The 24,562-nt window shown below is 34.4% G+C and overlaps 1 protein-coding gene across 1 annotated transcript in view; it reads left to right on the forward strand.

Annotated features, from left to right (window-relative positions):
• The window catches only part of LOC118838198 (catenin delta-2-like), a 197,137-nt gene that overhangs the window by 122,947 nt on the left and 49,628 nt on the right, over positions 1 to 24,562 (forward strand). Inside the window, exon 8 of the mRNA XM_036745428.1 lies at positions 6,457 to 6,709. Within this exon, the coding sequence (XP_036601323.1) occupies positions 6,457 to 6,709 (253 nt within the window). The remainder of the gene's footprint in view (positions 1 to 6,456; positions 6,710 to 24,562) is intronic.

The raw sequence follows: 24,562 nt of genomic DNA on the forward strand, positions 1-24,562 counted from the left end.
TGCTGACAAACAGACACACACTTCTATTTATAAGTCATTAATTATATAGATCTGGACCTGGAAGGGACCTCAGAAACCTAGCAGAGTGGAAAAACTGGTGTGCTTAGAGCTAAGACCTAGATCTGAGTGCCGACTCTGATGCCCACTGTTTGTGTTACCCTGGGCAAGGCACTTAACTTAGCATTGTTCTAGGCAATTCTGTCAGACTCTAAGTTCTATAGAAGGTTCTGCCCAATATTGGTGGAGGGAATTTCCTCATCTGGGAGTTCTCTAAATTAATGAAATCTGTAGTGATATAAAACATACCATTATTTATAGACACATATAGTGCATAAAATAAAGAGATTTAATCTTTTTTTTTTAAAAAAAAGCTTCCTGGTCCTACATTCTATTTATTTCCTTAGTATTCTTCTTTGAGTTAAGTACCCTAGTTTTAAATTTCTAAATTATTAAAATATATTTTCCTAACCATTACTTTTAATTGTCCTAATAACTAAATTTCTATGAATTCTCCTTTTGCCCAAAACTAATCTGATATTCACCCAATCACCTACCACTGATTGAACGGGACATTCCATTTATTTTTAAAAGCATACTTTCTCCACCTCTAATACAGGTTCACAGCATAATTAAAAGAGTATAACTCCAACTTTCCATAATTTTGCCTTGATTTATGGTTCTAAAGAAGATAAACAGAATATTTTGTAACAGGTGGATGAATAAAGGCAGCAGCTATTTTCTTAGTGAAGGGCCTACTCTTTTAATCCCCAGGCAGGAGGAGGGTTACCCAAGGGTTTATCAAAGAGAGAAGGAAAGGTATATTTACTGAGAAGGGAGAAAAAGAGGGGAATATTTATAGAGCTGAACAAGGACTATCCATCTAAAATGTTTGTTATGTCTTTGCAATGAATAGGTAGGGAATAATTTTGAAAGGTTTAAGAGAAATTTGGCTAAGAATTCACAGAATTCCAATAGGACCAAATGTACCAAAAAGTGAAAACTAAGCAAAAAGGTCCTTGTTAAAAAAATAGCATATTGTTATAGTATATAGTATATAGTTATAGTGTATAGTATAGTTATCAAACCAGGTAACAATAGGAAAGCTATTCTTTGGTTCTAAAATCCCTCATTTCTTTTAATGATGTCTTTTAAAAAATCCATAGTTCTACATGTCTTATTCAATTTGGGATGTCTTGTGGTCTCAATGTTGTTGTCTTCCTTATTTGCATATAATCATTTTTATATTATTTTGTGTCTTTTTAGCTTTATATGTGCATTACCCTGTATTTTTATAATTCATTTTTGAACTATACTATGAGTATAAAAAAGTTACTTTGAATTCTTGTTGGAAAAAGGAGTGAACTCTTACCCACTGCCCTCCATCTTTCTCTTTAACTACTGACCTTATTTGGTGGTATGATCAGCAAATGCTCCTTTCTGATGTTGATGACATTTATTACTTTGGGTCAGGAAATGTGATATCATCACTATGGGGAACTCCTTTCACTGATGGAAATATCAAGTGTCTTCAAGCTCTTGTCTTTTAGAGCTGCCTGGGGTACTTAGGCATTAAATAGCTTCCTCATGGCTGCACAGTTAGTATGTGTCAGAGTCAAGACCTTTCTGACTCTAGGGATGACACATTATCCCATGTTGCCTATCAAATGTTAAAATATGGGTCCTGAAATAATACCTTCACCAACCACTCATCTTGTCCCCTATCCCTAACCTTTCTTGATATGACTTGTGAGGAAGTTGTGTAACTACTTCCTAATTGTAGAGTCCATGACATATTTTCTAAATAGATTGACATAGTGGGTTATAGAATCAAAATTCTTGGTAAAAGGATATATTCTGTTCTCTTGATTGTCCAGTTCTGAAATATGATGAGATTGGACTGTTCCACAGGAGTTATTCCTTTATTTTTGGAATATTCCAAAATGGAATTCCAAAGGAATATTCAAAAAATAAAGGAATTACTCCTGTTGAACAATCAAATCTCATAATATATATATATATACATATATATATATATGTGTGTGTGTGTGTGTGTGTGTGTTTTATATATGTGTGTGTATACAAATGTGTTTCAGTATATGAGTTGGCAGAATTAGCATCTCCCCGCCCCAAATAGTGTGTCTTTCCTAGGTTTAGGGATCTCAGCAATCCTCCAAAAGTTCTAAAAAATATATTATATGGTTAAACGACCTTAAATGACCTTGATCATCAGGGCCTTGAAATCAGGCTATGTCTAGCATATTGAAATAATTTTATCTTAATTAAATTTCTGCACTTCTTCTTGCTTATATCAATATTTTTGCCTTGGTTTTCTAAAAGAAAAACAAAATAAGTCTTTTTAGGAATCGTATTCCTGAATAGTGTCATCACATCATTTCCTTTCCAATTCTTCTTTAGGCAATTGGGTCCCAATTCCCTTTCCTTAGCTTTTCTGATGTAACCCCTTAAAAGCCATCAGAATTGTTTTGTAACTCTCCCTGGTGATTTGTTCTACCTTCTCTGTGTGTGTGTGTGTGTGTGTGTGTGTATGTGTGTGTGTGTGTGTGTGTGTGTGTGTGAGAGAGAGAGAGAGAGAGAGAGACAGAGAGAGAGAGACAGAGAGAGAGAGATCTGCTAGTGTTTCAGTTTCTTATGTACTTTGTTCAGTCGGTGAGGTTTTTCCTGCCCTTCCCCTTCTTTTTGTATGGAAAGGGGTTCACCTAATATTTTTACACTATTTTACAACATTCTTTAACTTACGCTTCCTTTTCTAAAATATTTTCATTTAATTCCACATGTTGAAATCCATGTAATTTGCCTATTTTTATTCATTTTGTTCATCCTTTTGCCTTACAATTCTATGTTTTCACTTCTTCCTTATTTGCAAGTTTCTAATCAAAAGGGGTTGTCCTTTATTTCCCCCCTTTTAAACTAGGAATTTGTTCCATGGTAAGAACAAGACATGTCAAATATCATTTATCACAAACCGGAGTCTCAAGGGCTTTGCTAAGTCTTGCTGATGTAAAGGAAGGCAAAAAACAAAACAAAACAAAAGTCCCTGTTCTCAAACTGCTCACAGTCTAAGGCAGAAGATTACTGTAGACAAGCTATATATGGAGTAAATCAGAGACAGTCTGAGAACACATGTGACAGTTTATAAGTTGTTTTGATTTTCTAGCAGATGTCTAGCTAACAAATATAGCAGTATTAAGAAATACAGAGTGGTCCTTGCCAATATCACAAATGTAATTTAGCACTACTAGAAGGACCAGAATTTAATAATATCTCCAAAGACTGACCAATTTGTGTACATTTTATCTCCTAGGGTATTCCTTGGCCTGGATACAAATATGTAGACTTTCATTTTCTAACACTGGGCTTCACTGCCTTTCCATTTTGAACATTTTACACTTCAAGAATGACACAAATCAACACATTTCAGCCGTGCCAGCTAACCAAAAGAGAAAGCATCATGGAGTCCAGAAGACCTGCCATTAAGTCCTACTTAAGGCACATACAAAATGTATAATGATGGGCATGTCACTTGACCCGTCAGAGCCTCTCTTTAAGACTCTCTTTAAGACTTTCAGTTACAGACAAATTGCTGATCTGAACTGGTGGAGGAAGTATCCAGACCAGGATACTTACATAGGTCTGGACCAGAAATTAAATAAAAGAACCCAACCAAATAGAATCACAGCCATTAATAAAAAATTATTCATTTTACATGATCAGAGCATGGAAGTATGCCTCTACTTATACAATAGATATGTTCATATTTTCCACATTTATGTCACATATCTGAGTGTGCTCTTGAGAGAAACATACCTATTTGCAAGGCACTGTGCCCATTTTGTGGAGGCAACAAGTGAGAATAAAACAGTATCAGCTTACATATAGTTTGCAATTTATTTTACAATCCACTAATTAAGGGAAGGTATATCTAAATCAAATAGTCCAGTAACATACTAATGGGAGTTCCTATTTAAAAAAACTCTTTTATATAAAAGCAGTATGACTTCTAGCAGATATAGCACTATACTTGGAGTATGGAGACCTGAGTTCAAATTCTGATTAAATTGTTAACAAACAGAATTCTCATGGGCAAGTCATAGAACTTTTCAAGGCTTTATTTTTCTCATCTGTAAAATGTGAATAATCATAATTACACTACCTACCTCACAGGGTTGTTGTGAGGAAAATATTTTGCAAACCGTAGAATGTTCTATGTATTATGTAGATACATCTTTGTAAAGGAAAAATATTTTTATAATAGCAATAATTAATCCTTTGAATGTTGATATAAAAGTGTTCCTAAAAATTAAGCATGTCTGACAAACAATACTGCATCACTATTTTGCCCTTGATTTGCTGTCTAACTTACTCCAAATTCCTTAAAAATTGAACAATTGTCTAGCTTTATGCAGTTTTTAACTGGGCTGCCTTTTCTCTTGAACCTAACAAATTTAACTTTAAACTCTTCCATTATTGCAAACTTTCTTATTACCTACACTCTCCTAAATATTGTAATATTATTGTTCCAATGTATCAATATACACTAATTACATGATATGTCAGAAAATATTATCATAGAGGTAATATAAATTCCTAAAGTCATATAGCAGTAAATAACAATCCATACTACCGATCTTTTTATTGGTCCAAACAAATTACTTTGAAATAGAAACTGTCAAATAACTCTTGTTTACTTAATTAAATGATACCCCCAAGGATTGTAAGAGAGACAGTTTTTCTTGTCAAACATGTTGTATAGCATTGGCTTTGTCACTGAAATGTTAATTTTTTTCCTTTTTGGAAATCCCTGAGGTGAAAAAGATGTGGCAGGAAGTAGTTGTTCTCCTCTTTACTGGTAGATCCATTCCCAGGATTGGAACCTGTTTTATTTTTATCCTTTTCATCTTTATCTCATCTTGACTGGATATCCCTAAATTCTTACACCATGGTTTTGTCATTGTGACACACTTTCATTTGTGTTTTAATCTGATGTGTGTTCCCAGTAATCAAAGGAGAATACAACAAGCTTTGGCCAATCATCTTTAGCAGGTGACAGTACTTAGCATTTCATGGAAGTCTGGCGTGATTTATAATGGGGGTTTAACAACATTGTAATGTAACTGCCTCACTATAATTGATCTTGTCTTGACACTGACTTTAATTTGGTACCTTGTTATTTAGTAAGCCAGAAAGTAAATGTGTTGTCTATTTTAATGATACTAAGAACTGCAATATTCTTTGGCAGTCCATGAATTTATCAGACATGGTTTAGATGAAAGTGTTTACTTTCTTCCTGAAAATGGAGTAAAAATAATGGTATGTGATATGCCATTCTGACTTCATTTTAAAAATATTCAAATTGACCTTACTTATTGGAACTTTATTTTAGGTAATATTCCTTCATAGAATACCTTCAATTAATGTAAATATATAAAAAGTACTATAGTTCATCAGGAAAATATCTAAAACTGCAAAGAGAAACGCTAAAAATTAAAAAGAATAAAATAAATAGTAGTCTATTCATCACTTTATTTATATAAGATCCTGTTTGCATGATTGCCCTCCCTTCACCACCCCTAAAAACTGTATTAATAGGGAATTCTTGAACAATTCATGTTGAGGAAAAGAAATTGAAATCTTATAGAAATTGTGTTGCAGAGTGATGCCAGTTATATTCCCTGTGGGGTGTGACATATGTAAAATCATCTTATTTGTCTTTTAATGGTGTGATATTTCTTTTTTATTAATTTTTCAAAGCATTTACTATAACCGCCTCCTACCTCCCCACCAATTGAGCAATTTTTAAAAATGAAACATGCAAACCTTGTGTTAAAAAATGCACAGGCCAGCAAAACAAAATTCCCACATTGGCCATGTTGGAAAATGTATATCATCCCATTAATTATGAAAATACCAAACTCACACTCCTTGAACTATTTATAACTATTTTGAGGTGTGAAAATTAGAATTTTTAATAGGTGATATCTTAACTTTTTTTATAGGCAAGTGAATTAGAACTTGTTCCACAGGAGATAGGAGGGGAACGTATCCCCTCTTCATCCCCCATACTTGTTTCTTTATAACCTAGCTTTATGGTTATTATTTGTGGTTCATAATAAGATATTATCCAATTGATATTGTATTTTAGTTTTGTAAATATCTTTTCATTTCACTTAAGTCACCAACTGTTGGATATTTAATACCCAATGATGAAGGATTACCTCCTCTCAGTTACTCTGTTTATTTCCTTAGTGGCTCATTAATTAAAATTGCACTGGATAATATTGGACTTCTTGATTTCAATTATGACAGTTTCTTTTTTTTATTATTTTTTTCAAACCCTTGTTTTTATGTGTGTATTTTTTTCCCTCTGCCTAGACCTGGTTGACCATTTCTGTGAACAGGTCCTCAATTTTTTACTTTGTCCCTACTTTCCTGTCGTAGCCCCATCTTCCCCTGGTGTCGACTCCGTACCCTTACAGCGCACAGGCAGTCAGCACGGCACACAGAATGCAGCATCGACCTTCCAGAGGGCCAGTTACGCTGCAGGCCCAGCCTCCAATTACGCAGACCCCTACCGACAGCTGCAGTATTGTCCTTCTGTCGAGTCACCATACAGCAAATCTGGGCCTGCCATACCACCCGAAGGGACTTTGGCTAGGTCACCTTCCATTGATAGCATTCAGAAAGATCCCAGGTGGGTGAAAACTTATTTTTTTCCTACATTAGATAGCAAAAAAAGAGGTTTCTGACTTTTGTCTATATTGTTACTTTTTTACTTGTTTCTTAAGAGTATTGATTTGCCTTGAGTTCTATGATTCTACGTTTAGGTTATAGTCCAGTGTGTTTAGAATTTACCTATGGAATCTACTGTCCTTCTAAGTAAAACTTAAAAGAAAAACTAATGTTATGCTCAGAATTTCTAAGTATGCATTCATTTTCAGCTATTAATAAGAAATAGAACAACTCTTCTCAGTGCAATGAGAGGGGACACTGATTGGTTGCATCTGAGGACCTGGTGTCACATGTTTGACTTCTACATTAATTGATTAGAAATATCTCTTTCCCTTCTGTTTTAAGTGGATGCCTCTTTGGCCCTCAGTGAGTTTCCTATCATGATATAAATTCCTGAAGAATTATAGTCGCACAACAAAAGCCAAGCAAATTCTAGTTACTCCCTATTGCTTTCATACTTCTCCATCAGAAAGTAAACGTTAAGGAGTAAATTGTTTCTGAACTTTCAAAAATCATGAAAGTTATTTATTAAAGAAATTGTTAATAGGTGCTTCTTTCCCCCACCCCCACTTCCCATAGAAGCACAGGAATCACTAATGCTTTACTTCTGAAGTCAAAATTGTTTTGTTGTATAGTTAAATAATGTTTTATTCATACTCATTTGATTTATGCAGATAGAGCTACCATAAATATATATCTCCATCTGTGAATACTACAGTTATGTCATATTTCCAGTATCTTTATGGAAAGGCATGTGGCTTGAGTATATAAGAGAATACTTAAAATTCATCCCAAAGAAATTTAAGTGGTAGAGCTTAGAAGTGCAGATGTACTGTGATGTGAGTTTTGCATATATTTCACACAGAAAGAAATCATATCCATTGGCATGCAAATGTTAAGATAGGTAATTTTATGGCGTGCTTTGAGATAGCTTGAGCACCATTCATACCCACTTTAAAGAATCCACATTAATTTAAGTGTTCAATATTATCTTGCCTCTGTTATTTATCCAAAATAAATGCTTTTATCATGAATAATATAAGGGCAATTATTAATCTAATGCAAAGAGTCTTGATACTTCGATTTCTTAGCTATGATGTTGGCTACCATATACTTAGCCATTGGCTATGTTAAAAATACTTTTATAATTCTGGCACTAATAGAGAAAAAAACCTTTTTCTAAAAGACCTGCTTTAATCTTGTATTTGATGTCTTATTTTGATTACCTTCAAAAAAAGCAAAATAGGACAGAACTGGAACTGTGACTTCATTGATACAGGGAATTCCCATTGAAGGAACAACCTCTACCAGTACAGAGAAGTACTTTCTCTGTAATTCATAACCATTTCATATAAGTAGGCAGAAAAGATAAAGAAGTAAAATGAATCAGAATCAAGGAGCATCATGGACTATAGTAGTTAGAAATACAAATAATTATTTTAGAATAACATGTATAAGGAATGATTAAGTTACATGTATTTTAAAAAGGAAAAATGTTTCATCTTAAATGAATGGATTTTAAAATATTTTACATCAGATATTGCTTAAAAAGAAACCAAATTTCTGAAAAATGTGCTTCTGCAGTATTGTCAGATCACATCTGGAATGTTGTGTTCAGTTGTGCATGCTACATTTTAGTGTAACCTGAGGTTCAAGTCACTCTCCTGGTTGCTATCCCTTTGTGAACATTAATAAGGTGGAGAACATCTAGTGGATGAGGGCAACTAGGATTTTGAAAAGCTTTGAGTGCATATCATATAAGCATCTGTTGATGGTGTGGTGGGGGGGGGGGAGGGGGTTGATCATGGGACCACTGATCAATTGATTTCCCTCAAATCCACTTGATGGAATATAATTCTGTCCAGGAGTCCATCTAATATAAATTAATATTCATAGCTGAGAAATTGAAGTATCAGGACTCCTTGCATTTGGCTTGTAACTGCCATTATATTATTCATGATAATAGCACTTGTTTTGAATAAATAACAGAGGTAAGGTAACATCGAATATTAAATAGCAACCAGGAAAGTGGCTCGATCCTCAGTTTACACTAAAATGTAAAGAGATAAAAAGGATATTAAAGTCTAAAAGTATAAAGAAGTCATTATACTCTTGTTACTCTTGATTTGATTCTATCATATCTAACAGAATCATAAGGCAGCCAGCCATAAGACTGTGCTATATATTTATGTGGCAGATGTTTCCTAGCTATTGTTCTTAGGATACTGTCTGAGTAAATGCCTTTGCTTTTTGTGTTTTCTGGCTAAAGGTAAATACATCAGGAGGAGCTCATGAGCTTCATAGTACCAGGAGTGGACACCCATAGAGTATCTTGAACCAAGAGTAGGAGAGTCAAAGATGATTCTAAGGTTTTAAATCTAGGTGATTTAGGAGAAAATAATGCTGTTCCTTCCGTTTCAGGTTAGCATCTAAAAAGTTAGGTATTACATAGTGTTCTACACAGTATTTAATAAATGCTTCAAATAAAAATGAGTTAATTCATATGTTAGTGTATTTGTAGGATGAGTTGTATATGAGAGTGTTTATATTTGAGACAAGACATACTTACAGCAAGAGAATTAGAAATAAATCCCAAAGTTCTAAAGGCTATGGTATCCTGGTGTGTTGTAGATTCTACTATTTTTTCCTAGATAAAGACAAAAGTTGTCACTTCAAAGTTCCTTTAAATAATTTCATGCATGAGTTTTGCAGTAATAACAATTGTCTTATTTTTAATCCTTTTTGATTAATCCTCTTTTTTGGATGTTGTTAATTCCCGATACACACTTCTCAAAAGTAATTTATCAAATGTCAACAAGGGAAAATGATTTCACTTACAGCAATTGTGATTTGCTTGTTTCATTTGAAGTAGAATTGGTGTGTTGAAACTAATATCTTTGTTGAAAGCATAAAGAAAAAAATGTACATAAGATTTTTTATAGAAATTTGACCATGCTGGACAGAATTAGTACCTGCATTTCATCATAACCATTTCATATAAAAATTATACTGTATGTGATTTTCTTGTTCTTTTGAAAAGACTTCATATTCTAATTAATATTGTAGGGAACTGTATCATATATAATGACATTCTTGTATAACTCTTCTAGATGTATTTTATGTTATAGAAGGCTTTCACCAATTTCTGTTGAAGAATTAAAACCCTGAAACTTACCCTGCAGTTTATTATAAGCATGTATTTTGTACACAATCAGTTAGATGCTAAGAAAATTAACTACTGAAAAGGTGACAGATAAAGAAGGGAAGACTTTTTAAAACCTCTAAGATTATCCTCTATTTATTAACTCTCTATATATTTTGTAAATGCCTTTTTATTTGCGTACTGTCTCCCCAATTAGAATGGGAGCTCTTGGGAGTAAAGATTGTTTTTGACACTTTTTTGTATCTCCAGCATTTTGCATATTGCCTGACATTAATAAGTACTTAATAAGTGCTTGTTAAATGACTCACTGATAATCTCAGAGGGACCTCATTTTAAAGTGGCATTTATGTTACTTTATTTGAGATAAATTGACAGGCAAAAAAGCAAAATCAGTTTTTTGCCCAGAATTTTCTCTTAGATGTCAGTTGTATGCCTGAGAATTTATCCATCAAATTATCTTTGCTTACCTGTGGAGAATTCAAAGAAAAAGCTTTCTAAGTCTTTGAGACAGTTAGTCTCCAGAGGGAAAATCTCTGAAGAGTTTGAAGTTCCTAATAAATTCCTTGGGGTGTCTAGGTAAATCCTCCCACATTTATTTTCCCTTGAGAATATTCTTTAAAATCTCTTCATTTCACTATGTATTTGTGGATGGAAGATGTTGCTGTGTTGTGATGAACTACCTCCATAGGAGAGATCTTTTTCACAACCCAAAATTACAATAGCTATTGAATGTGAAGCAACAAAACAGTGCCAACCTGGCCACAGAATACAGTAGCCATGAAAATGCAGTTCAGGTTTACCGCATTGTATGCAGAAGGTACATTCATAAATTTATTCCCATTGGCATCATTTCAGACATTATTTACTTTAGTGGTTGATTGACCTACAGTCAGTAGTAAATGCTGTTATTTGGACTTTGACTAAAGGTGTTTCATAAGGAGTTTAGTTCTGAAGAAATAAAGATGAGCATCACCAAGGGTCATGAAAAGCTGTGTGCTGGTTGTGAGCAGGCTGAAACATGGAACCAACTAAGAATTCTGATGAAGAATAGGTGTAAAGGATGTCACCAAAGAATCATATGACAGAAAAAGACAAGAAGCCTGTCATACAGCAAGAATGAGGGATGACAAATGGACATCCAGAGTACTCCAGTGATACCTTAACAATAGGTGGAACCCCATGGAGGATTTTTAAGAAAATATGAAGGAGAGTCATCCACGATGGACAGGCAAGGATGGGATGGGGCTTTATCTTTACAGGAAACTTACAGACTGATGAGAATACAGATCCATTTGAGTAGTGACTATTCATGCTTCAAGTAAGAAATGAAACTAGAAGGTTTCTAATAGTCCTTTATAGCCCTAAATCCTGTCAGGCCTCTGGTGAAGTGTTCTGGCCCTTTTCATCTTTAAAATGTGATTGAGACTATGATTCTGGGCCCCTACCCCCAAAGTTCTTAGCACTGTGCTAGGCACAGAGAATATAATGAGTAGATAGTCATTTGAGATAAGCAGACTGCCGTGGTAGATAATGGGATAGACTTGGATCTAGGAAGACCTGGGTTTGAATCTTGTCTCAGCTACCTACTAGCTATATGACCCAAAGCAAGGCATTTGGCCTTTCTTACCCTTAGTTTCATCTGCTGTGCAAATGAAAATCAGTGGCACCTACCTCACAAGCTGTTTGATTATTTATTTATTTTCAACATCAACTTTTATAAAATTTTGAGTTTAAATTTTTTCCCCTCCCTCAAATCCCTGTTTCTCAAGACAGCATGCAATCTGATATAGGCTATACATGTGCAATCATATTAAACATATTTCCACATTAGTCATGTTGTGAAAGAAGAATCAGGACAAAAGGGGAAAACCACAAGAAACAAACAAACAAACAAAAAGAAATAGTATGCTTCAATCTGCATTCAAATTCCATAGTTCTTTCTCTGGGTGTGGATAGTATTTTCCATCATGAGTCTTTTCACTAGCTACTTGTGAAGATCAAATGGAAAAAAAAATTCTGTTAAAGCACTCTGCAAAACTTAAAGCTCCACATAAATGTGAGCCATTTAATTATTATTACTGCATAAAAACAAATATTTAAATGTATCACGGTAGTTTACTGTCAAAAGGATTTCTACCAATTAACATAAACAAAAAAAAGTCATTTGGAAGGCTAATTCCAAGTTACCCAATACTAATTCTAGCAGACTAGTTTGTGCTGAGTTCTCCACCCTTCTTGACCATCTTACCCTCTGAACCAGATCGTGTATTAGTAATGTGGTTTCCAAGCGCTGCAGGTTAAGCACAGTTCATTAATTGACTGTTTCCCTGCAGAAATAACTGACAGTATAGCAGAAATCAAACTCATCAGTAGGACATAAGCCACAGAATATTTTGTAGAGAAGATAGCACTGAATATCCTTGTCCTTCCAACTTCCCTTTTGTGCTCATCGCAACATTGTCTTTATTACTATTATTAGCTATATTTTAGAAAAGAACACTATGTTTTTTCAACTTTAAAAAATCTCAGTTGGTGTGTTATGAAAATACCTACATGTGAAAATTAGAGAAGTACAATTTCTTTTAAAAAATCAGTTATGGAAACCTTGACAAATGCATTTCTTGGTATAGGTTGTTTTCCTCTTCCTACCCCTACTTCGATAGGCATCAACATGTAGACATTTTTCAAGTGATTCTGATAGTGCTAAGCAGCAACTTGGAATAGTGGGAAGAGTCCTGAAGTGAGTATAAGAAGACCTATCTCTACTTTTGTTAGGTTCTATTCCTGTCTCTGTCCCTTTGGTCTTGTCCTTTCACTTTTCTGGACTTCCTTGTGTTCACTTGTAAAAGATAAAGTGAAGACACTTTTCATTTCCATCTTACTATTATTCTTGTGCTAGCCCTTTATCTAGCCTTCTTTTCTCCTAGCCTTTCCTTTTATTTTTTAAACAAATCTCACTCATTTATTCCACTATATCCAAAATAACTAAATTTCTTTCTATTGTCCTAGCACATAAATATTCCATTCTTGAAGCACTTTATATATCTATTCACCGAAACAAATAAAATCTTTGGGATTAAGGGAAAATAATACAACGGTCTATTCTTGTGTTGTATAATTTCATTTTAACACTTGTCAGCAACTTAACCTTGGTTGTTCAATTTGTTCATACAAGAAAGAGCAATTACATCATTAGTTTTCTTGTTGTAAGTCATCTCCATTCCCTTCTCCTAATTTTCAGCATTTGATTGATGAGAACTAGTGAGCATTTAAACACTTACTATAGCATAGACTCTGGTGGTGTTTGATGACCAGTTTGTTACTAGTTAAAATTTCATTCTATTTTCTCTGAATGCCTCACAGACATTGGAATTCATTAATTGAATGAAAATGAGCATTTTTACAATAATGAATGTGCATTATTAAATCAAATTACATTGTTCATGATACTCTCTTAGCCTGACAAATCAGGAAACTCAAGATATTTATATTCTGAAGATGAAGTTTAACACAAAGTATAACTTGATGGTTTAACTTTCTCAAAATAATAAAATAACTTCACATATGCTTTACATATGTCATCTGATCCTCCCAATACCCTTTGAGGTAGGCACCATTATTAATCCCCAACTTGTATAAGTTGAGGAAACTGAGTTTTGGCCAAATTAATCTACTTGTCCACAGTTACACAGTTAAAGAATGTCTGAAGCAGGATTTAAACACAAGTCTTTCTGATTTCAAGCCTTCGTCCACCCAACAAACATTTGTTAAGTACCTACAAAGTGCCAGATGTGCTTAGCACTGAGGATATAACTAATAAAAAGAAATACACTACCTGCCCTCATTGATCTAAAGTGGGAGACACACAAAAGGAAGCAGGAAAGTGGGGCAGGGTGTGGAGAGAGATGAGACAAGAGGTATAGAGTGTGGGAACATGTTGTTCCCTATGGACTGAAACCAAGAAGGATAGCAAGTACAGAGTGGAATGACCTGAGGGTACAGTTCATGCCATCTATAAAGGAAGAAATTCTCCCCATCCTCCAACAGTGCTATCAAAGAGGAAAGAAGGAGTCTGAGGAAGGTCAAGTCAATCAAGGCTTCAGTGAGCTACTTGGTAGTGATTTTAGAAGTATGAGGTTATCCTGGGAGGGGTACCTTGTTCCAAGCAGTTGAAACCAGGTAGAACAGCAGAGGCACCAAGCCAAACTCCCTGTCGAAAGACGCTGAAGAAAAATAAGATGATTTTTTTGTCTTCTTGATAATAATAACCATAACAGCTGACACATTGCACATTTGAAAAATATTTTATATACATTATCTCATTCAGTAATCCTTCCTGTTCTGAATGGTTTGGCATAGAGTTTGGAGTCTAGACTAGGTAAAATCTCTTTTGTTCTTTCCCGCAGTCTTTCTGAGGAAGTTTCTTCTCCTTGGTCATTTCAGGCCTGTGGTTTGTGAAACTAGGACCCTAAAAGTTCCATTAAAATCAATTTAGTTCCAAATCCCTTGAGGTACTACAGTAACTAAATATATTTAAATGTTGCCTATTCCTGAGGGAGTCTTTACTTATTTTGTCAATGAAATGTTTTATTTATTTTGGGAACATGCAGTTTAAATGACTGACTTGTGATTTCACAGCTATAAGGTACTTCCAGGTGAGGAAAATCCCTTCACCAATGCCGATCAGTAACTGATCTACAACTTATAGTATTATAATTGTTCAGGATTTGGACTTACTTTGAGAAGCTGGGGACTGTCTAGAGCAGAGCAGGGAGAGTATCCAGGGTGGGGGAGGGCTTTGAGTTCATGGAATATGAGAACTAATTGAAAAAATGGGGCATGTTTCTTTGGAGAAAAGAAGGCTTGGGTAGCTGTTTTCAAATATCTGAAGGGCTATCATGAGGAAAAAATTGTTCTTAGTCTTGTTCCACTTGACCCCGGGTGGTGAAGTGGTTAAAGCACTGGTCCTGGACTCAGGAAGGCTCCTCTTCATGAGTTCAACTCTGGCCTCAGACACTTACTAGCTGTATGACCCTAGGCAAGTCACTTAACTCTGTCTTAGTTTCCTCACCTGTAAAAATCAGCTGGAGAAAGAAATAGTAAACCACTCCAGTATCTTTGCCAAGAAAATCCCAAATGGGGCCACAAAGAATTGGACACGACTAAAAACAACTGAACAAATATTTGGCCTAGAGGGAAGAATCAGGATAGGTAGATATTGAAATGAAGCAAATTTAGGTTTGAAGTCAAAAAAATTTCCTAACAATTAGAGCTTTCCCAAAGCTATATGGACTGCCTAGAGAAATTGTGGGTTCCCTCTTTTTAGGAGAAGAAACTCAGTGACAGGTAGCTATGTAGAGAGCTGAAATGAGTTCAAATTTAGCCTCAGACACTTAATATCTTTGTGACCCTAGTCAAGTCACTTATTTTTTCCCTCAGTTTCCCCATCTGTAAAATAGATATAATAATAGCCTCACAGGGGTGTGAGGATCAACGGAGATAATAAGCATAAAGCACTATTCAAACCTTGAAGTGCTATATTAATGCAAGCTATTGTTATTGTTTTGGTGATGGTGCTGATGATGGTGATGATGAGCTCTTGGCAGGTATATCATAACAGGGATTCCTTCAGTATATGATTTAGATTAGTTCACTACATCTCAAATTTGATTATACTGTGAATCAAGATTGGTTCTGAAATTTTGGATCTTCACGAATGTTATTTGTAGATCAATGATGATATTTTCTAAAATTTTAATAATTTCTCCAAATCATAAAATTATCATCCTAGCTCATAATTTATAGGTATATGATTCATACATATATTAATAGAATAGCCTATTATCAAATTTTTATAGTACATTATTTAACTGAAATTTCTGCAGCCTCTTTCCAATAATATCCATCATCCAATTCTAAACCTCTCTGGGGACTAATTTCTATTGTTTTATGAAGAAGAAATGAAAGGTCAAATTCAGTTCATTTCAACAAACATTAAGTATCCACTGTATGTGGCACATTTTGTTAGGCAGTGGGAAGGCAAGATGTAAAACATGGTCTTTTACAGCATAAAATTTTGTCTAATATCAAAATAGACACAACAGAGAACTCTGGGACTCAGGAAGTGGAGACAGGCAACTGTTGTATCAGTCATGTGGGGTGGATAGTAGTCACTAGGAAGAGAAGATGGAAGGGTACATGCTCCTACTTGGAGAAATACTTTTTCTCCCTTTCCTTTTTTTAAAGACTGTATGAAAACAACAACAATAAAGACTGTGTCTCCTTATCTTGGCCAGGTTGGAAGTACAGTTGCTGTTCGTGAGCTGTGCTGTTCTGATGGGTACAGGAGCTTTCATCTGTTCCAATTTTGACTTGGCTTGGTTTGATGGCCTTGGGCAATCTGATGGCTATTTTAGGGAGCTGGAGTGGGTAAGATAGAGAGGCTTCTCATAGTAACACTCAACTTAGTGCAAAGACACTATGGGCTTATGCCACTGCTCTTTAGAACTAATTCCAGAGAGATCCACCTGCTTCAACCTCTCTAGCAGCAGAGATTATTACAAAGTCTTTGCCACCACACCTGATTCCTCCTCTTTTTGTTGTTTTTCACTATTATACAGAACTTCTGCGGGTGGGAGAAGATACTATGAGAGAATCTGATTTGCAATCATTTGACTTTAAAATCAAATCAACATTAAATGAAAACTATCTGATACCTTTTTCTTAACTGCCTAGGTATAAGTCAACAGAGAAACTGATTGTGCCAGCTACTGCATAATTCAACCTTAATGTCCTGAGGCATTCCTGCTGTGCTTTCTGCCTTCAAAGTCAAAGTTCCATTTCATTACCTCTGCTGGGGTTAATCTCCCACCACACCGAGGATGAAGGCAGTAATTTAGTGCCTTCAGAGCTTCTAAATCAGAAGCCTTTCATTGCAGCACAAAGAAACAAGCAGACAGAAAAGCTTCCCATTTCCACCATGAGTCCTTTCTCAGAAACCCTGTTTTCTGCCTCTTCTTTCTACAAAGAAGTTTCCTACTTTTAAAACAAGCCCCCTTTTTTAATATTGGGAGGGAACTCATTAAGATAAGTGGCAATTAACATGCACACTGTGGCAAAAGTGTTTATGAGATTAGAGCAGCAAATCTAAAAAACATGGACTCTTACAGATAACTAAAATGGTTCAGCAGGGTTCCTTACAATATATTTGTTATGCTTTGTTTGGAAGATTATTGCCACGTTAACAGATTGACACTTTATCATAAGTCATTTTGAAAGACACAGGAGATGCTTGCAATATTTTGAAAATGGCTACTAGAAACACCATCAATGCATATATCTGTTAATCAGCATGTGCACACTCACTATGTTAATGTCTGTATGGGTCTATTATAATATTTATGTGTAAATTGGCTGAGAACCCTGGATTTTTATCAGGTTTCATGTTTCTCTCAAAGAGAATAAAGAAGCTTCTATTAAGTTTCATTACCTTACCTCTTAGAACTTTGATACAAATGAGACCATTACTTAAGATGGTGCTATAAAGAAAAATATGCATCATTCAATAGTATCTTTATGTGCATATGTGTTTAATACATGTACACATATGCAAATGAGCATATCAACCAGTTACAGATGTCTATGCTCTCTACCAATGTGAAATCTTTGGATCTATCATTTAGCATATTCATATTCATCTTATCAAAGGTGTTCTATTTTTCTTAAACCTACATTTAATGTATGATCTACAAACTATATTTTTTATTCTAAATTTAGAAGTTTCCATAGTTATGGTGATTTGTTTGTGATTTAATGGAAAGAGTGCTGGCTTTGGATTCAGGCGACCTCAATTTAAATCGTGGTTCTGTTTCTTATTGTCTTTGGGTAAGTTACACCATGTCCCCAAATCTACATTTTCTCATTGGCCAGATGAGCACATTGGGCTATGAAATAGCAGTGACTTTTAATATGAAATCCATTAATTTGTTTCTAATATATTTTGATAACTATATTTCAACATAATTGGTTTCCTTTGTAATCCTGTGCATTTTATTTTATGCGATTAAAAAAATTATTCTGAGAAGGGATCCATAGACTTCTCCAAACTACCAGAAAGGTACATGACACAAAAAAGTTTAAGAACTTCTGTTCTAGAAAGTCTTTTACAGGCAAAATATCTTATGGTCCTATTTTCTTTTAACAAAGACTTTTTATTATTTAGATTTATCATTTATATAAATAATATGTAAGTATTTACATTTATCATTTATATAAATTATATATTTATTATTGTCATATATACTATATTGTAGTTTGTATTATATATCATAATACTCATAAAATCAGTCATATATTGTATATAATTATAACAAATTATATTTTATTATACTAATAAAATAGCTGACTTTTATGTAGAGCTTTAAAGTTCATTAAGCCCTTTAAGCACATTAACTAATTTGAACTTCAACAAAATGGTGCTACAGACAATATTATTCCCATTTTACAGATGAGGAAGTTGGAACTTCGAAAGGTTAAGTAATACCTTATGGCCACAAGTGGTGTTAAATCTATTCTAAATATATCCCTGAACCTTGCTGACTCTCCAAAAAAATTATGAAAGAAATAGAAGAGTAGTTTAAATTTTTTAAAATGACTAAATAACAGTAGCATTATTTTCACTGATAGTTTAAAAAGCAGGTGCTTTTTTCTTCTCAGGGATTGGAAAACACATACAAAATCAAGATATAGATTCCTACAAGTTTATATGCTATAGATATACTTTGATAACATATGGTAGATTTCTACCTTTTCTGTACATTTCATCAAGCACAGTCCTTTCCATAGCAAAAGGGAACAAAATGAATCCTTATAGTCCCACCTCTCAGAATCACAGAACATATGCAATAGTGTACATGATAGGAAAATATACAAATGAAGTCTGCTGCTAACAGACTCAGTGGATCCATGCTAGGGTGTTAATTTGATTTTGTAACTGGCAAAATGAATACAGGCATTCTAATGATCAGCAGCTGGAATGTTAAGGAAGTGCACCAACTGCTGTAAATGCTCAAACTGTTCAGATGCTCTGGGGGAAAAGAATGTTAAAATAAATTGGGGAATTGGAGAAGGCATCACGTATGTCACCAGCTATTCAAGGACACAAAGAAGTTCACCTTAAGTGGTTTAAGATGAGTGGAAATGATCAAATCATTCAGGTGGAACTCATTAGGAATAAGTCCATGTACAGAAATTTTTGTTAATCAAACTCTCTAAATAGTTATAGGATACATAACTGGAGGGAGGGTGGCTACCAGCTGGGTTTTGGCTTTCTCTGAATGAGACAGTGTTATGATCAAATGAGATACCATCACGTATAATAATTTGAAAACCTTTACACACTAAATTTGTTGTTGTTATTTAGAACCCTGATAAATAGTAATAATTGACAATTTGTAAAATGACATAAAGCTTCTAGTGGATCCAGAAATTACCTAAAGTCATAAAGAAGTATTTATGAATCTTTCTTTTTCAACTAATAACATGATGTAGTTTGATACTTCATGTAATTGTATTTTAGCACTGCATTGCTCCCTTCCCTGAGGTTGATTGTAACCTCATACAATGTCAAAAATGATCTTTGAGAATTACTCTCTCTGAAAAAAAAAAAACAATAACCTTGTCATGGTGATGAGATTCACCAATTTTTTTACATTGGTCCTTACATGACAAACTGTCCATTAATGGGCTCATATGGTAAACTTTTGCAGCCCATCAGGGCATACCATTGGATGACAGAGAGATAAAAAGAACCACAGAGGCCATCTGTTTCGACTAACTTATTTTACAGATGAGGAAACTGAGGTCCACATAGGTAGATTAAATTACTTGTCTAAGGTCACATAGGTAAATGTCAGAAGGAGCATTTGAATCTAGTTCCTCTAACTAAAGTCAGGGATTATTTCCCTCTACTATACTGATAATTTCTGAGAACTTGGAGTCACCTTGCTATAACAATTTATGAGACTAGAACTTTAACAAGAGGTAGAATGTGCTATAGAGTATAAATAAAAGATTACATTTTCTTTCTATAATTGGGTCACAACAAATTTTCCTACTCCATATCCCCTTTAGATGTTACAAAAAGCACAAGTTTTCCTATAAAATATTTCCATGCCGTACGTATAATGTGTCATTACTATTAGAGATGAGACCAGGATTCATTTATCATCACAGTTACCTTGAGCCTCATTATGATATTTGACTTAATAACTATTCCGTGAGTCCCTATGCCAAGACTTAGATGTATTTTATGTAACTTTATATTCCATATGCTTTAATGTCTAATGATTTGGGGTGCTTGGGTTTTTTTTCCTCTCCTGCTTTTCCAGTCTTTGTACAATCAAATAATCCTGATTATGTAAGAAGTTGGAAACCAAACAAGTTTGAGAATAGGGAATGCAAATCTGTATAGTCACTGAAAGTTCAGAGAAAAGCATCTGTTGAATAAAAATCCAATTCCACCCCCCCCCACCCATGTCTTCCCTGATTCCTTGAGTGTTGGCCTTACCCTAGGTACTTCCCTGTAGCTGAGACATGTATTAACTACGAGTTGGAAGCTCTAATAGTTCATCACTGCCAAGGCTTCTCATGAGTCAAAATGAATTTGAATTTTAGTTTGGTTTTGGTTTGGTTTTTGTTTTTTTTTTGGTTTTGCCCTATTTTGCTGGTCCTCATTGGGTTGTTTTCATTCAATTTTAAATGAACCATCTTGTTATACTTTAGAGGATAGGAGAGGGGTACGTTTGTAATTAAAGCAATTACTTCATTTTGCTCACAGAGACTTTAACCAGAATTTCTTTGCCTAAAATAAGTTCTATCAATAGATTTAGTCTTAACCTCAATTTACCTCAATTTTTACCTTTCCAAAATAATAATCACACGGTGCTTCCTAGCTACTTTACCTAATCACTGACAAAATAGTGAATTGAATATAGGTTGAGTTTTTCAAAAGACAGATATTTATCCTTTTTCATTCAGTGAGATAGTGTCTCATAACATTTTCATTTCATTGTGCTTTTCATTAATTAAAGACAAAGGGAATAATCAAAACCTAGATTTTGTATTCTTTTTTGGCAAACATCCCAGAACATACTCTAGAGTCAGGAATTTCCCCCAGATACCACTTCCAGTTGGCCTCAGGACCATGAGCTAAAACTCTGACTGCATTTCATTAATGATTCTGTGATGTGGCAAAAGTGTTCCTTGATAGCACTACACTCTTTATGGCGTTATGACTATATTACATTTGGAGTTCACAGATTTTCTTGTTTAAGACATAAACCCTTTTGAGTTTTTATGTGTAAGAAGGCAAGCCTGGCAAAGTGGGGGGGAACACTACTCTTGAGATCAGAAGACCTAGGTTCAAACTCTATTCTTTACCAATTGTGGAACTTTGGGAAGGTAATAAAATCATATAATGCTATTCAAACCTTAAACATCGCCTAGTCCAGCCAGGGAGGTGGCACAGTGGCTAGAGAGGTAGATCTGGAATCAGGAAGACCAGAGTTTAAATCTAGGCACAGACACTTACTAGCTGTGTGTCTCTGGGCAAGTCAGTTAATTTCTCTGTCTGCTGCAGTTTCCTCAGCTGTAAAAATATAATATGCAATATAAAAATGTATTTCATAGGGTTGTCTCGAGGATTAGCTGGAATAGTATTTGTAAAGCACTAACACAGTGCCTGTTACATAGTAGGTGTTTAATAAAGCCTAGTTAATTTCTTTTCTCATTTTTTTCAAATGAGGAAATTGATTACTGGTTAAGTTATTATACATTAAAGTGTTTATTATAGAAGATTTAAGTTATCTTTATTAGCACGCAATCATTTATCCTTTCTGAGCCTCAGATTTGTCATCTATAACCTATACCCACCTCAAAGGATTCTGAGAAAACCATTGGATTTGGAGGCCTATAACATGCCTTCAAATTCTGTCTGCAACACAGAGACTACCCTTGAGGACCATAATGCAATCTCATTCTGGAAAATGGATATTCTAATAATACTTGAATTAATCCACTACACATGGCATTTATAAGAAAAATATCTAGTAAACCATAAAGCAAGATAGAAAACTGATCTTTATTATTCATTCAATTTATTCATTAAAAAATTTTTTAAATAATTAACTGTATCACTTGGCTAGGTATTAGAAGAAATAGAAAAATAAATGCTATCAAGGGTTGTTTTACAGGCTTAAATGAGATAATACATATTTGATTAGGTGTTAGATTATTGTTATTAAGGAATGTGGATACCAGTTATTCTCTGTTATTGTAAGTAAAATATGGTAAAACTAATGATTGTTCTTATATTAACTATTGTAATTCTAACATACATTTCACTACTCTTAGTAGGTGAAACTTATAAATGCTCTTACATTGTTTCATAATGAAAGAGAAATGTAAGAATAGGACAAAGTCTCATTGATTTTTAGAACTATTTCATGTGTACACAAGAGTTATTTAACAAAAAAATTTCTTTAATGAAATGTCAGGATTATATATTTTGATGTCCTAGTTGTGAAATATTTTGACAGAGGGTTATGAAAAAAAATGAAACTCCCTTTAACAACTAGGATTACTTAATAATCTTATTTTTATTGGGTCAAAGCTCTGAGTCTTTCATTAAACCTGAAAAGAACAACAAAATGTTTGAAGATTTCCATTAAGGTTGAACTTTGAACCAGTTTCTCAGAAGTTTAAAAAGGAAAAAAAATCCAGCCCTTGTTAAATACCAGCATGTATTTTTTTTTAAGTGTTAGTTCTTGGGCTACAGGTTCTGATTTTTATTAAAAGGCTTTTCCTCTTTTGAAAAAGGATAATACATTATGTTGAAAGCTGAAAAAGTAAACTTGGCTTTTGAATTTTCGGGGAAGTCAGAACACATTTCATAAAGAAAACTAAGAAAACTCTTCTCAACAATAAAACCAACGGCTTCTCTTAGTCGATAACTCCAATATACACCAAATATTCTTCGTCTTTGACTTCTTTCCCTGTGAGAAGAAGGATTTGGCACCCTTTTAAAACACTGGGCAGCCTGGTTTCTTTCCTACTCTGTTCTTCTCTCTACCTTCAAAGAAGCTCTGTTAGAACAGTGGCAAGTTGCCCTCTGGCCCAGAAGGCATGGATATTACATCCTCTGATGTTAGCCAAAATTATCCCTTGGAAGTAACCTGAAGTGCCCCTGAATTCCGTGGGTGAGAAACTCTGTTTGCTAATGTGCCATAACAGGGCTACAATGACACTAGAACATTGAGGGATATGGCTTCTTTGGGAGAATCCAGATACCAGGTGGAAGTCACCTTCTTTCTTTTCCTTTCCTTAGGTCCTGGTGATATTATGTGCCTCTTTAATATTTCTGGGCTCTCATTAATGTGAAATTCTTGCATATAACTACATACTGTGAAAAAGAAAAAGAGAAAAGTGAAGCTTTCACTGATCCCATACAGCCATGCTGTGTTTTGATCACCTTTCCAAGTGATAGAAAACGTATTTTAGGTAATGTTTCTCTCTCCAACAGAGATGGTATTCAGCTATTTCCTAAAACATGTTTTGTCAGGGTTTTCTTTGACATAGTTTTAACTGATAAAATCTGGAAGTCAGAAAACCCCGTGAACTGCAGAATTTGCTAGGATGACCTGGGTTTTATAAAAGTTTTGCATAGTCATCTTTGTGTTGTGACATGTCACTAAATGTAATGGAAAAGATTACTTATAAAAACTAGTCTCTATGTGAACATGCTTCAGAATTTCCTTTTGATAATTCTTATGTTTCACATCTAATCTTGGGAGCAATGGGGACTAGTTTTATTTATATCTTTCCCAGGATGATCAGAGTAAAAGAAAGGGTTTGAGCTACATGATCTGAGACTTAAAAGGGAGTTTAGCCAAAGAGGAATTAGAGAAAAGACATTTTGATTCTATGTGAATATTATCAAGGACAAAAGAAAGGGGAAGACATACAAAAAACATCCATGTGGCTATGCAGAAAAGTCCGTAAGAAGCTAAGATTTTAAAACGGCCTGTATCAAAAAATAGAGGTATATAACAAAGTGGAATACAAATGTTTCACTAATCTGTTAGAATGGTATCTCAAAGACTTCATCCTTTAATAAGCTGAGGTTTATAAAAATACTAAAAATAAAAGACCCTTTTACCTTAGAGCCAGTATAACGGGAGAGGGATTGTTCTGTTGTTTTCAGAAGATGCAATGTTAATAGCTGACCCAGAAGGCAAAAGTACACAACTATAACTTGGTTTGTCAAAAAAATGATAGTTATAGTGAAAGGGTAAAATTGGTCATAAAGGAGAAATAATGGAAGTTTAAGGAAGGATGTGGTTAACAAAAACACCTAGCTAATTCAAATGAGAAGCAGCTTTGTCTACTGGATAGAAATGTGGCCTCAGAACCATGAAGAACTGGATTCAAATGTGTACTCTGAAATGTAGTATCTCTATGACCCTACTCGAGTCACTCTCAGTGCAAGTGGAAACAATGCAAGTTGCAAAGAAGATGCCAGTTTGCAATGGGAGGAGTTTCTTAATCAGTGAATTCCCTATATTAATGAAATTAATAATAAAATTACACTTCTGG

The sequence above is a fragment of the Trichosurus vulpecula genome, chromosome 1 (genome assembly GCF_011100635.1).
Source record: "Trichosurus vulpecula isolate mTriVul1 chromosome 1, mTriVul1.pri, whole genome shotgun sequence".
Taxonomy (NCBI): Eukaryota; Metazoa; Chordata; class Mammalia; order Diprotodontia; family Phalangeridae; genus Trichosurus; species Trichosurus vulpecula.